The sequence below is a fragment of the Phyllostomus discolor genome, chromosome 8 (assembly GCF_004126475.2).
Source record: "Phyllostomus discolor isolate MPI-MPIP mPhyDis1 chromosome 8, mPhyDis1.pri.v3, whole genome shotgun sequence".
NCBI classification, from domain to species: domain Eukaryota; kingdom Metazoa; phylum Chordata; class Mammalia; order Chiroptera; family Phyllostomidae; genus Phyllostomus; species Phyllostomus discolor.
Window position 1 is genome coordinate 2,163,954 of NC_040910.2, and position 14,952 is coordinate 2,178,905.

A 14,952-nucleotide genomic window follows, 5' to 3' on the forward strand; every position below is an offset into this window, starting at 1 on the left:
ACGAGGGTGGCCTTCTCCCGGGACGCGGGTGACAGAGAGCGGCGCGGGGAGAGGTGCGGGCGAGACTGCTCCCTTGGGGGCTGTTTTCGCTGCGTTGTTCACCCTCTGACTGCTAACGCGTGGTTCGCTGCGGAGGGTTTTTAAGCCTCGAGCTTATATTGGAGGTGCAGAAATGGAAACTACACAACCCGCCCACCCATGTTCACTGCATGTCTGGGCCACGCTGCCCGGGCGTGCGTGGGGGTCGGGGGAGGCTAGTCTCAGCTCCTTCTCGCCGCCTGCCTGCGGCCTTCCGGAGCGCGGACTGAGTGAGGAGACCGCTGCAGATCCCTGTGCTGAAGGTAACGAGGCCCAGGCCCTTCGGCAGGGAAGAGCCCACTGTCGAAGACAAGGCAGCGCCCCCCCAGGCCCCGGGGCCACGCTCCCTACACGCGGGCGGGCTCCGGCAATGCGTGCGGTGCCGCCTCCTACAGGGCCTCCGCCCCAGTCCGGGGTGGGATGTGGGCATGCGCCGTCATCTTTTAGAGGAAGAAAAATGCCGGTCTGAGCGTCACAGCATCTGGGGGGGGGGGGCACTCCACAGAGGCTGCCTCTGAAAGGGCGGGGCTGCGTGTCCCACCCCAGCCCCGGTTGGTGAAAGGGACGCACCCGCCTCGGCATCTGCCCAGAACAGACACCGGGCTGAGACGCTGCAGACGGACAGACGGGCCCCGGGGCTCTGCCCGACTCCAGGAGCGCCCCCCACTGGCACCGCGCACGGCGGGTAGGACAGCCCCCTCCTGCGTCCCCACCATCAGCGACGCGCTCTGCAGGTGAGAAGCCGGGAACACGGATGAGTGCGAGGCGGCTGCTGCGTGGCGGGGGATTTGTCCCAGCAACTGCGGCGCCGCGAAGCACCCCCCACGCGGCGACTGATGGCGCGCAGTAGTTCGGCGGGGGCCGCGCGCACGTGAGCGCGCTCTCCCCGGGCTCGCGGCTCCAGATTGCTCCGCGCCGGGCCGCATCCGTCACTGTCCCCCTCCCGGCTCGCCCGTGGACCGTGATTGATGGCAGAGGCCCCCGCTGCTGCTCGCCCTGCGTCCCACGCAGCCTCGCTTCCCCATCTGTTCTGCCCCAGGTGGGGACCCACAAGGTCCTCATGGGGGGGGGGCGTGTCCCTGGCTGGGGGTTGGGCAGAAACCCCGAAGACCGCAGGAGTAAACTACATGGAAGCAGGTGGCAGCAACCGCGGTCTGGTGCGGAGACGAGCTGCGACACGGGCCGGTGCCGGGAGGCGGCAGGGGCGTGGCTCTTCGGAAACGGGGCAGATGCACCGCGACCCCGAGACAGGGCCGGCTTCGCCTCCGACAGCCGCTGACCCGTGGTCGGCCAGCAGCGCGAGCACGCGCGTGGGAATGGAAACGTGGTGTAGGGGGGGATGGCAGGGGAGTGCGGGGAGTTCACTTCGATGTGAAGCCTCTGCCGATGGAAGCTCCTTGCTTTACTCTTCCTAGGGGATGAAAACCACGCCCCGCCCCGCCCCGCCCCGCCGGCGGCGCAGGGGCTCCTCCACCCGCAGGCCCCGCGGCGCTCTCAGCCACGGGGCGCCCTTCACCGCCTGCCGCCAAACGTCTCCGCCCACGGAGTCCCCTGAGCCACGCAAGTCCTCGTGAGGGGATGGGAGGCCCCAACAAGCACGGACGCCCTGCCCCGTGGCCCTGCCCCGGGGTGCACGTCTGCCCACGCGCCTGTCCGGAGCGCCCCCTGCCCACACACACACACACACACACACACAACGCCCTGGGCTGCACACGGCGCAGCTCCGGGGCTCTGCCCGGTGTCTGCATGCGTGTGTTCAGAACAGGGGTGCCCGCCCGGCCCTGCCCCTGCACCCCGAAGGTGTAACACGTGAGCTGCACGTGTTGGCGTGTTGGCGGTTTCTAACGAGGACGCGTGTGGACTCAGGGGGCCCAGCCCGCTGAACGGTTCAGCGTGACTCACTTCCGCGCCGACCGCACAAGTGTCGCAGGCCCCGTGTGTCTGCATCAGAGCGACCAGAGTGAGCCCCGCCTCCTCCGATCCGCCGGACACGAGCACCATGTCAGCGGACGCGACCGTCCTTAAATACTCTTTATTGAAAACTAGCCCGCGGGAGGGAGAGCGCAAGGGAGGTCGACTTGGGTCGGTGTCACAGCAGCTGGTCACAGCAAGCTTCACCCCTGGTCACGCTGGGCACGTGGACACAGCCCTGCCCGCGTCCCCGCCTGCGGAGGCGGAGCGCGGGCTCCTCCCCCAGGGCCAGCCGCGCCCAGGCGCGCGCACTACGGAGAGGGGGAGGGAGGCGGCCGAGGGGCGCCCGGCGCTTCCCACTGTCATCAGAACAGAGCATGCGCGGTGTTTCGTGAGGCCGCGAAGTGACTGTTTTGCTTTTGTACCGTTTCTCGGTGGGAGCAGGATTTTGTTCTGTTTTGGTTTTGCATACGTGTCTACAGACGCCAAAGGTCGGGCAGAGGGATGTGGGAGCCCAGTGGCGCTGGCCGCCCCGCCACCCCGGCCAGGAGAGAGCCCCCGGTCTCCCACGGCCCCCCGCGCCGCCGCCCCGCGCCGCCGCCCGGCCCGCCGCCGCCTCAGCCGTCCGCCTCGCCGTGGATGTTGTCCATGTGCACCTTGAGGTAGTCGTTCCTGGTGAACTTCTTGTGGCAGAACTGGCACTCGGCCAGCGGGCGGTTGGGGTTGTGGGTCATCTTGTGCCGGATCAGCATCTTCTTCAGGCTGAAGGCCAGGTCGCACACCTGGAAGACACCCAGGGACTCGGGTCACAGGGCAGCTCGCCCCGGGGGCAGGGCACCGGCCTTTCCTGCCCTCAGGAGGGCCGACGGGGGGGGGGGGGGGGGGGGGGGCGGGGGGCTGCCCCTGCAACCCGGGGACTCCAGCACCCCGCTCAAGGGGGAGGGGAGCTAATCACAGCCCCCGGGAGTCACCTGCCCTTGACGTGTGTCCTCTGCACCACCCCCCTCCCCCCACTGCTGTACACATCTGAAGGAGACGACTCCCGAAAACGAGGTCTTTCTCCCCGTAATCGACTGCATCGGCAGCTTCCTACTTAACCTCCTGCCTGGGATTAATGGCACGAGACGTGTCTCACTGGCCACCCCTCCCCTCGTCCTGCGGGGGAGGTGAGAGGCTAACCCTGCTCTCGGCATGCTGACCCTCCTTCCAACGCTTGGTTTCCCCGTATACCCCTCCTCCAACGAAGGGGCGTGCACGTGCGCCCATTCAGGCTCCGCCACCTCGCCCCCGGCCCACCGCCCATCGGACGGCCCCACTGGAAATGTTACGTTCACACAGAGGGTGCACGGCGTGTTCACTCAGGCCACAAAGGGAAGTGAGATGGGATTCCTATGACACCAGATTTTCCTTCCAGCGTCTGCGGTGTTCACAGAAATCCCATTGACGTGGAAGTCCCCCACAGCACGCCCACTGGGGCGTGGGGCACGGGTGGCTCCCACGCACACACCCTGAACGGCGTCCCGCACGTGCAGAGAGGGAGGCTGCCACAGAGAGAGCCGCGGCTCTGCGTGAGGAGAGGCCAGAGAAACTGGACAGTGGAGGAAAAACGCGCTCTGTGTGTAGGGGCAGGGAAGATGTGACACCCCCCCCCCCCCCCCGCAGGAAGCGCAGGAAGGCACAGGCCCCGACCTGGTGCGGAGAGGGAGGGTCGGATACATAGGAACGCAGTGGAAAGTATAAATAAGCAGCAGCGCATCGCGCTGCAAAGAAGTTAAATTGCACTTGCTTATTCAAATGCGTCGGGGGAACGTCAGTGAGTGAGTGACATTACATAGATGTCAGGTGCATGGTGTCCGAGGGCCCCATTACACCGTGCCCCGACAGGTGCACACACACACACACACCCACAGCGCCCACGTCCCGCCCCCGGCGGCCGAGGGCCCTACTCACGTCGCACTGGAAGGGCTTCTCGCCGGTGTGTGTCCGCCGGTGCTCGTCCAGGCCGCGCTTCTGGCTGAAGGCCTTGCTGCACTCGGAGCACTTGTAGGGCTTCTCCTGCGGCCAAGGGCAGAGCGTGAGTCTCGTCGGGGCTGGGCCCCCAGCTGAGGGAAGGCCCCCCCCTACAGCCTGGGATGGCTTCTGCACCAGGAGCCTCTCGGTCAGAGGCCCTTTGAGTGTATTTCCCGCCCTAGGGTTTTCTGGTCAAACCTGCATTTTACACCCGAACGGCAGACACGCTGGAGGTTGGCTAGACTCTAGGAAGAACTGCTTCCCAGCCCGGAATCCCCCCACAGCAGTCAAAGGCCCTGGGCAGCTCCACCTGCCAAACACAGACACCTGGCCTCCCTGTCCCCAGGAAACACCAGGTCCGGAGTGTGCCTGCCGACACGGGCAAGCACCCTGCAGGGTGCCACCGCCCAGCTCCTGAAGACCCGCCAATGCCATCGTCACTTCAACGTGCACCGTGACCTAACCGCCGCCTCCGTCTCTCCACCGAGATGACACCTTTCCTCGAGGCCCCAGGCGGACCCACGGAGCACCACGGCTCGGCCTCCCACTCTGCGTGGCAGGCGCTGCACGGGTAACTCGTCAGCGGGGGGAACCGGACACAACGCGATCGGCGTCCTGACGAACTCTGCCTCTGAGCGACCGCACAGTCGCACCGACAAATAGCTCGTCCTTTGTCGTCAGGACCGGGGGACCTCGGCCACGTGGAGGCCATGCATCCCGTCAAACTGGACTCTGCCAGAGGCCGAATAGTCAGGTCTGATCAGCCCAGCCTGACGCAGCAGCGTGGGCACATTTCACCCAGGAGGGGGACCGAAGGAGCCCTCCGCCCCGCCCCTTGGGGTGTAGCTAATAAAAAGTCCTATTTCTGTGCCGTTCGGGCCCATCGACGTAAAAGAACTGGAACTTCTAAGGTTATATTTTTGCCAACATGAACTGAACTAGTAAATCTCAATGTCATTTGAGCAGGTTCCGCAGAGACCAAGGCACATTTTTTATCCCTTGTGGAGGGGTCGCTACCATGAGGTTCTCTGAGCTAGTTCCTGGGACGGTGGCTTCCTCGTTGCTTAGAAGCTGAGGGAGCCCCGCCAGGAGGGAGAGGCACGTGCCCTGCCCCCTCCCCCGCACCCACGCCCGAAGGCTGGCCCAATCCCGGGCGGATTAGCCACACGCGTGGGCACGGGATCCTGACATCCCCTCGGTCGATACCGCGTCCGGGCCACGGTCAACCAGAAACAGAAAATCGAGCGAGTCAGCTCTCCCCTGGCAGTCAGAGGTCAAGGTCAAGGGCGTCAGGACGGCACAGGACGAGCGATGCGCGGTATGTGTTCGCGCCCGTGGCAGCCTGCGCCCCACGGAACTGAGGGGGGAAGCGTGGGAAGAAGGGGGCGGCCGCGGTCAGGGCGGCGAGGGTGGGCAGAGCCTCAGCGCTTGAACGACAGCAGGCAGGAGGCTGGGTCTGTGAGCAAAGCCCGGGCTCCCGGGTGGTGCTGTCTTCTGTGAACGCGCTTCCGCGGCCTGTCGTGGCCCGCATGTCACAGGGCCGGCGTGTACGCACGGCTACGGGGCCAGTGTCCCCATGAGCCACATGGGTGTCACGTGCAAAGAGAGAGAGAAGCAGCGGAGGAATCAGGTGTAGAAATAAATGTCTCCCCCTCCCCCACCCCCCCACACACACAGGTGCGGCAGGACTCACACGTCTTTATCCCACACTCGTTTCATCGGCTCACTCGTCTCCAGCTCAAAGCATGACACGGCTAGCAGTAGGTGCCCTGGTAGCGTTCACAGAAATGATGGCTTTGGCCGGATAATCATTTCTTAGTTGTAAATTTTTACAAAAATCTTAAGTCCTGGCTGGCGTAGCTCAGTGGATTGAGCACGGGCTGTGAACCAAAGCATCGCAGGTTCGATTCCCAGTCAGGGCACATGCTTGGGTTGCAGGCCATGACCCCCAGCAACCGCACATTGATGTTTCTCTCTCTCTCCCTCCCTTCCCTCTCTAAAAATAAATAAATAAAAAATTTTAAAAAATATTAAAAACCTCATGAAGCAGAGATTTGGCAAGAATTTCCTAAGCATAAAATTTCTGACGAAGCAGGAATTTTGTAAGTGTCCGATTCTGCACTTTCCCTGCGGCCACAGCAGCGGCTGGCTCTTTCCCACCGGACACACGACAGACCTAGGCACAGACGGAATGGGCGACATGTGACTGACACGCTTCCATCACGTTATTTAAGGGTCCGGGGCAAAGCCGTTTACTGAGTCCTCCAACCCTCCCACCTGCAGAATGTGTAGCTCCCAGTGCAGGAAGGCTCTCGTACAGCCCCCCTGGCTCACTCTCCAGGCCCCCGGCTCACCCTCCAGCCCCCACACTGGCCAGGCCCACGAGAAACTCCCTGAGACCGGGCCCGGGGCCGCTGAGCCTCGTCGGGCCCGGGGCGGGGGTCTCAGCCCTGCCCCACCCACTCAGGGCCGGCTCCTGCTGTTCTGGGGAGCTGCCCCGTGTCCTCACTCAGTGTCAGCAGCACACCCCACAGCCCCCCAAGTTGTGATGACCCAAAATACCTCCATTGTCACACCACATGTCCCCCATGGGCCCAGTCACAGAACCGTACAGAGGAGCACTCCTCAGCCTCTCTGTAGGGAGAGACCGTGGTTCCCCGACCTGTTGCTGACTTCGTAAAATAGAGTAAAAGTGAAATCCCTAGAACTGACCGTGCCCTCAGAGGTGCCGCAAGGCCGAAGCACCATGAAGCTCTCAGCACCTCCGGGTCCCCTCACCGCCTGGAAAGGGGGCTCGAGCGCCGGGATGGCCTTCCAGCCACACTCTGGGGAGCGCTTGTCTCGAATAAAAATGCCCTTGGTCACAGGCATTTAAGGTCCAAGTACGGAGAAGAAACTCTCTGATGCCCCTGGCACAAAAGGACGCCTGCCATCAGAACGGCACCTGAGCCCCGAATTAAGTATCACTGTAGTGTTATACGTAAAACCCCACGATTCATGGGGGGGGCGGGGGGTTGCACATGGAAAAGGGGTGAGTTCTCGGTGGGTCGGGCGAGGCCCCCTGGGGGTTCATCATCCCACTCTCTCTGCTTCTGTGGGTTTGAAATGGTCCTTGTAGCCCTGGCTGGCGTAGCTCAGTGGATTGAGCGCGGGCTGGGAGCCAAAGTGTCCCAGGTTCGATTCCCAGCCAGGGTACATTCCTGGGTTGCAGGTCATAACCCCCAGCAACCGCACATTGATGTTTCTCTCTCTCCCTCTCTCTCTCTCTCTCTCCTCCCTCCCTAAAAATAAATAAATAAAATCTTTAAAAAAAAATTAAAAAAAAAAAAAAGAAATGGTCCTTGTCAAAAGTTAAAAGAATTTTTATTTTTTTAGAGATTATTTATTTATTTTTAGAGGGGGGAAAGGAGGGAGGAAGAGAGGGAGAGAGGCACTGATCGGCGGCCGCTCGCACAGGCCCCAGTGGGGCCGGGCCCACCTCCCAGGCTCGCGCCCTGACCAGCCAGCTCAGAGCCTGGTGTTGCGGCTACAGGGGTGCGGGCAGCTCTGCCTGGCCCTGCCTGGGGGGCCGGGAAGACGCCTCTCACAGGCTGCAGCAGGACACTGCGGCAGGGGTAAGAACTGCCTGTCGGGGGGCTGTGGACGGAATAACAGGCCACACCTTCAAAGAAGCCCCCTGGGGAAGCGGGGGGGGGGTAGTGTGGGGGGGCGCTCTGGGACAGCAGCAGCCCCCTCCCCAGGAGGGGGCCTCAGGGGCCCTGCAGGCACGTTTGCTGAGGAGGGCTCTGAGAACAATGGGAGACCGCGCATTGTAGGGAGGGTTCTTTGTAACCCTCAGAAGAAAGGAAATGCTGGTTAAGTGGGAGACTGTCATTATCTAAATTATCCAAAGGGAAACTTTCAGATATTTCTTTCCCTGCATAATAACTAATGGTTCCGATTATTTTTTCTCAAAAATCTTACAAAAGAAGACCCATGGGGGATAAACAGGGAAATTTTATAAGGGAGAAATTAGGCTCGCCATCTTAAAAAATTGTAAAACACACTCTGAAATATAAGTAACAATGAAAATATAAGGGTATACAGGAAATAGGAGAAAAATAAATATAATGAAAGACATAGAGGATACAGGGACAGGATAAATACACCCACGCAGGTGCACACACAGACACGCACACACCTGCCCACAGGTGTCCGAGGCAAAAACGTCGAGTTTCGAGCAACAGTCAGAATGGAAGCCGACCTGACAACAGGCAGACAGGTGGCTGTCACACCTGCCTCCTCGCTCGCCACCCACCGTCTCCGACACGTCTGTCGGTTGTGTCCTAAACACCTGCTGATGAAATCAGAGTCTTACGTTCACAAAGTCTTGCAGGTTCAAGGTGGCCTCAGGTTTCCTTCCTTTGCAGCCCAGGGAGCCTCGTTCCCCGGGGGGACGGTTCCGGAACCCGTGCCGTCTCGGGCACAGTCACCTGCCCGCAGAGACAGACACACGGAGGGAACAGAACCCTGTCCCCCGAAACGGCCCTTCGCTGCCCCTGACCCAGTACTCGTGTCTCGCAGACCAATTCACTCCGAGGTTTCTGGCTCTGCTGCCAGGTGAGCGGACAGCAGCGGGGAGGGGGTGGGGAATCCCTGCTGTCAGGCAGGTGCCTGAGGGCAAATTCGCCAGCCCATGCCTCCCTGCTCATGGAGCCAGACGGGGCGTTGGGAACTGCGGGAACCACAAGCTGACCCCGTGGCCCTCGTGCTGAGAAGCGCCCCGAGGTGTGCAGAGCACAGACCGAGGCAGGGGAGCAGGTGGAGGGCTCAGGGGCTCCTGTCCACCGACCTGGGCTTTCAGGGCCACTCAGGAACTGGGGGGACCATCAAATGCCCCTGCCGCTTCAGGGGGTGCAGCGGCGGGGTGCAGAGGCTGAGGTCCCAGGGGAACGCGGTCCAGCTGCAGACTCCACACTGCAGAGGCAGATCCCATCAGTCCACGGAGACTCGACTAACGCAGCTCGCCTACTCCCCAAAACAACAAGCGTGCTTCCCGGCACACGTGCCGGTGGCCAGCGCGATCCATCCTTGAACAAAACCATCCAGCCACGCCGAGGTCCGCAGGAGAGGGGGGTTACGTACACGCAAGGCCTCCGAGAAGACTCGGTCTCTCGTTCTAAAGAAACAACATACTCGCCCCATTACACAACTTCGAAAACAATGAGAACACAGCAGAAAGGTACCGTCACACGTGCAACTAATTCACCCACAGCCGAGAGCGCGTTTGTTCCAGCCAAGTTCCCGTCAACGGGTGAGACGGAGCCGTCACGCAGCGGGCAGGGCGGAGCAGTCAGGCCACGGACACGAACCACGGCCCTGAGTCAGCGCACCGCCCGGAGTGTTGTCCCCTTCGACCTCAGCGATGCCAGGAAGACCCGCCCCCCAGCCTGTGCGGGCGAGGGTCCCCCGCCGTCCTGGCAGAGATCGTGCCAAGTGGGAGTGTGTGCAGGGCGTGAAGTGTTTTAACCACACGGCAGTGCATCCAGGAGGCCAGGGAAAGAACAAAAAGCAGCAGCCAGCCCACAGGACCGCTGGAGGGAGCGGGCGAATTCATTCCCCAAACGCGACGGCCGTCCACAGGTCCCGACCCCAGAGGTCCCCGCAGAGCAGAGCTTTTCTTCACGCAGCTGCTGCCCCAGGCTCCCGCTCCCTGACACGGTGCTGCCCCCGTGACCCTGAGCTCCATCCGCATGCACACACGGGCCGGCTCTTCGTGAAGACCACCATTTCCGGCGGTGCTGCCTCTGCAAGATCCCTTCCCGGCCCCCGAAGGAAACGGCTGCCATCGCCCACAGGACCCGGCCACAAGCCAGAGCTCCCTTTTCAACAGAAGACATGGCGCCTTTTCCCAGCTAGCTTCTGAGTGCGTGGGGCTCGGCGTGTTCTGGGCGTTTCTGGGCAAGATCGGTTCGCGCAGCGGGGAGCAGGACCCTGGACGACACTGTGGCCAAGGTTCGCGCAGTGACAGTGAACCTGGCTGTGGGCAGCAGAGAGATCCAGTTCCCATTTCCAAGGCCCTGGTGACCAGTCGGGTGACTGGGGAGGAGCCACCGCTCGCTAAGCCCCGCCTCCCTCGTCTGCACCGCGGTGCATTGCACCGTGCCAAAGGGCCTGCTTATCCCAGTGCTTGGCCCGTGGTAACATTCGACGGGGCATTTCACGTATTATGTGAACCTCCATTCTTCTCTGCGTTATCAGAGTGTGCGTGTGAGCAACAGGATTCACACTGAAAAGGGCACGCTTCACGAAAATACAACCGGGGCGAGGTTATGAGGAGAGGGAATTATGCGTGGGTCTCTCGATACAGCCGCGTGCCTGGAATCCGCTGCCGTAAACAGGTGGTCTTTTATTTCAGGACTCTCCGTGTGAATAGACCGTCTTTTATTTCACGATGCGTGGGACACTTGAGTAATTGACCCCCCTGAATGGAGTACAAGACAAATACAAGGTTCTGTTTCAGAGAGAAAATAGCACGGAAAATGTATCACTCTCCTAAGAATAACGATCCCGCTTTAAAAAATTAATTGCACGTTGCATGTCTCCGAGACAAAGCCTCGCTCGGCGTGCGTGTCGGACGGCCCCACCCCCTCCCACCCCGAAGCGTGTTATTAAGTCTAAAGATAACAGCACCGCAGTGGCGAAGCCGCCGCCAGCCCACACGCGGATGTGTGCCGAGTTCTGTTTCAGCTAAATCTGCAAGCTGCTCTGGGCACGCTGCACATTGAGACACCAGGTTCACAGCAAGTGCACGACGGAGTTCCGTGGACACCAGAAACACCCACGTGATTACTGGAGACAAGCGGGCCGCCCCCAGGGCGCGGGGCTGCCCTGACCCAGGGTGCCTGGCCCGCACTGCACACGCCCCACTGGATACGGGACCCACGGCAGTGTGGCGGTCTCTGTGGCGGTGCCCCGGGAAATGACTCGGGGGCTAGAGGCCGCTGATCTGAAGCCCCCTCGGGACCCTCACGATGAACTGACACCAAAGTAGCCCCCGACCTCTGGAGAAATCAATGAGCTGAAAGCCACAAACGAAGAACGCCCACGGGAGGAAACGAATCGACCAGCAACCCTGGACCCGCGACGACAAAATGACGGTTGAGTCTCTTAGAGGTCTAGCAGCATGGCCTCCCCAACTCTTGGGGCTGCGGCCGCCCCCCAGAAACAAGCCCCTCCAGAAGGGCAAACCACTGCTCCCCCTCCCCAGGTGGCCAGGCAGGGCCCTGGGATCCAGGCCCTGGGGCTCCCAGCCTGGGGGTCAGGCCCCCCATCCCCCCACACCCCCTCCCCTGTGGTTGCAGGGAGCGCACCGCCTGCCCCCCCCCCCCCGGCCCCTGAAGGCAGCCTCAGGAGCTCAAGTCAAGGCTCCGAGACGCGAGTGAGCACTGGGCGGACACGTCACTGCTGCCGTCTGCTTGCACACACGCGGGCAGGTGGAGCAGGGTCGGCGGGACAGAGGAGGTTTCACGGAACCGGAGGCACACGTGCAGGGGGTCAGGGCCGGCCTCTGCAGCCCGTCGGCCTGGGCCGCGACCTCACCCTGCTCCTGGCCCGCCCGGGCCTCGGGCTCCCGCGGGTGCCCACCCTGATGGGGGGGGGGGCATGGGGATGCCTGCCCCACAGGGGTTTCCCCAAGCTCTGCAACGTGAGGTCCCGGGGGTTTGCACGTGCAGAGGCCCAGAACCGCCTCGGCCCGTGAGAAATGGTCTCTGCATGTATTTTAACTACTTTTATTACTCTCATGCACAAACTTTTATTAAACCTTTTTAAATAAGCCTTTATTAAAAAGCAAAAACACGAATGATTTGAATTTGAAGCAGCCCACCTTCTTGGGTAGAGCCCCAAAGATCGTTTGTTCCCTGCAGGGACCTGAACAGCCCCCGCTGGGGTCTGACCCTGTCTGCGTGCGGTAACCATGGAAGCCAGGTGACGCCCCCACCTGCCCGGGGCTGGCGCAGCACCAACTTCCACCGGGAGGACCAGGGCCCCGGTGCCGGCGCACGGGCATCGTTACAACACGTTACTGGCACGTCTGCGGCCGCTGCACGCGCATAAAACCAGTGAACGGCACTGAAACTCGCCTAAACCTCTCCAGCGGGGCTCGCGTGAGATCCGTATTCTGAGCGCGCACAGTTAGGTCGTTTTACTGTTTGAGGCGTAATTTTATACGGAGCCGGCACGCCAGCTCCTGGAGTCACACCAGATGGACGCGACGACCGACATCGGAAGGACAGACCCATGGACGACCGGCCACAGTGCGCAGAGGAGTCTGTCAGAGCCCCGGGGGGGGGGACTCTCCCAGTGTCCCCTACCCGCGCCCCCCCGTGTGTCCACCCGGCCCATGGCGCTACGGGCCGGGCTAGAGCGCCCTGGCCCGGGAACGGCTGTTACTCCCATCACGTGTTTTCTCCCCAGTTTTTATTTTACTGCGAAGGTAAAACCCAAGGCCCAGGACAGGCCTGAATTCGAACGGCTCTTAGGGGACCCAGCAGCCTCTTAAAATGTGAGAAGTCTGCCATTTACACACGGCCCGTGGGCTCTGTAAGGGCCGGACGTGAAAGACGCCGCGAGAGAGAGAGGCTGGGGGGGGGGGGGGGACAGGTTGGGGGGGCACGCTCCAGCAGAGCTGTGGGAAACAGCCCCCAGCAGGCACGGGACCCGCGGGCCCTCAGTGGAGCGGTGGGCGGAGAACGGAGCAGCGTGTTAGGCCAGCGGCTGCGTCTGGGAAAGCCGCAGTGACAAGGGTCTGGGCGGAGGGACAGAGGGGCCTGGGGCAGGGAGAGACCGCAGCAGGCACAGTTGACCAGCCACCGGCTGCCCTGCCGGCCACCTCCCCCCCACCCCGACAATCTACGCCGCCTTCAACGCCACCCCCCCCCCCCCCCCGTGCAACCACACTCGTTCGTTTGCGGCAATGGCCCCAGGCCGACAGACACCGCTGTTCCAGAACGTCCCTGGCAAGTGCTTAGCAAGACAGCCACTTCGCATTTTTTAGTATTAAAATGTCACCGACTTATTCAAAGTGTGCCCCTTATAACTCCTGCTCCTCCTGAAAAACTGGGTCACAGTTCAAACAATGGGCACCCTTAGGGGTGTGGATTTTTGTTTCTTTTCATTGTTTTGCCTTTAAAAAATGCATCCCTCGCCCCCAATGTCCATCACAGATACCGACACGTATTTTCAGGTGCACCACCTTTTCCCCCTCATGTAACACTGAACATTTCTCCAGCAAGAACCGTTTCTACCCCCCGTGGCCGGGGGCCGGCGCCGCCTTACCCGCGTGTGGGTCCGGATATGCATCTTCAGCCCGTCGTTCTTGCTGAAGCCCTTCTCGCAGTAGGGGCACTGGTAGGGGCGCTCGCCTGCGAGACAGGGGGGCCATGTCAGACACCGGGGAGGACGGGCCGGGGGGAGCATGTGCCGTCGTCCCCTCCCACACTCGGACCCGGGCCCCCCACGCACCAAGGGCTGCCCTCCTGCGCCCAGGGACCGCGCCCAGGGCCCGGCCAGGACCCAGAAACAAGTGACAGTCCCCGGCAGTGGGCCTGATGCAGCCTCCTTTCAATACTGGAGCCGCAATGAAATCTCCTAATTTCAATAATTTATGAAAAAGATTTTATATGGATCAAGGTATTAACGAGCTATTTAATCAGTGAGCACTGCGCTGGTCACTGCGAGGGTCTTCGATTGTTTCACCGAGACTTTCCTTCTATTTTCATGTATTGATTGATTTCAGAAAGAGATGGAGAGGGGGAGAGAGGGAAAGGCGGGGGGAGAGGGAAGGACAGACAGACATCAATTTGCTGGTCCACTTATCCATGCATCACTGGTTGGCTCCGGTGTGAGCCCTGACCAGGGATCGAACCCACAAGCTCGGACGTTCAAGAAAAAATTGACGTGAACATTTTCTCACTAAACTAGGAAACGCAGAGGAGTCCTTTGTATCTGCTTCTTTCTTTAAACGACGTGCTGGCCGTCGGCAACCTGAACATCCACTGGTGTGTTCTCCAAACACACCCAGCCGGGGATGGACAGACAGAGACACGAGGGAAGCCGCAAAGGGCTGAGTTTAGGCTGATTTTTAAAGGTGCCCCAGAGTGGGGACCCCGTGAAGCAAATGTATTCATTCACTCACTAATAGGTTTTTTTCTTTTTGAGCACCTGCCGCCTCCCAGCTCCTGTCCCGGGCTGTGGGAAGGGAGTCAGAAACACATGCACAAAAGCACCGTCTCTTCGATTTTACCAGTGAAACAGGAAGACGAGGAAAAGTTAAAAAGCGCACAATCATTTCAGGCATGACAAGCTGCATGATTAAAATGAAACAGAGAGACAGGTCCAAGAGAGACCCCCGCAGGCGCGGGCTGAGGAGGGGCCTGGCGGGGCCGTCAGAAGAGGCCGAAGAGCTGAGTGGAAGCAGCCCCTTCCCCGCCGACGCCAGCTGAACAAGAGCCTTGAGCGTGCGTTTGATGGGTCCCGTCTTGGCCTGATTTTATCGCACGGGGTCTGCCCCCAAACGCTCGCAGCTGGTGCCCCTGAGAGGGATGTAGCTTAGGAGACAGGCGGAGGACGCTCAGAAGGGGGCTGGGCCTGCCACAGGGACACCTGGATGCCCCGTGGAACACCGGGCCAGAGTCTGGCCCGGTCCCCAAGCAAGTCCCCTTGAGTCTCTGACGAAGAAAATGCATTAATGACAGCCACCAAGCACTGGCAAACGTGGCGAAATGCAGCAGGGAAACAATCAGGTTGCAGTTTAATGCAGGTCAGCATGATGATAATTGTCAGGTCGTCATTAGTATATGTGCTGTGATGCCCATTAAAGACGTGAGGAGACCCCTGGCCCTCGGGACAGGATCCACGTACTGATAACAAGGCAGCGTCGTGAGTTCGGGGAGGCAGCGAAGGGAAACACGT

At 61.1% G+C, this 14,952-nt stretch overlaps 1 protein-coding gene across 1 annotated transcript in view; it reads right to left on the reverse strand.

The window, feature by feature from the left end:
• Positions 1-2,576: 2,576 nt before the first annotated feature.
• The window catches only part of PRDM5 (PR/SET domain 5), a 70,078-nt gene continuing 57,702 nt past the window's right edge, over positions 2,577-14,952 (reverse strand). The window contains exons 14-16 of the mRNA XM_036031776.1: positions 13,318-13,403; positions 3,940-4,044; positions 2,577-2,771 (exon numbers count right to left, since the gene is read on the reverse strand). Of these exons, the coding sequence (XP_035887669.1) occupies positions 2,607-2,771; positions 3,940-4,044; positions 13,318-13,403 (356 nt within the window). The 3' untranslated portion in view covers positions 2,577-2,606. The remainder of the gene's footprint in view (positions 2,772-3,939; positions 4,045-13,317; positions 13,404-14,952) is intronic.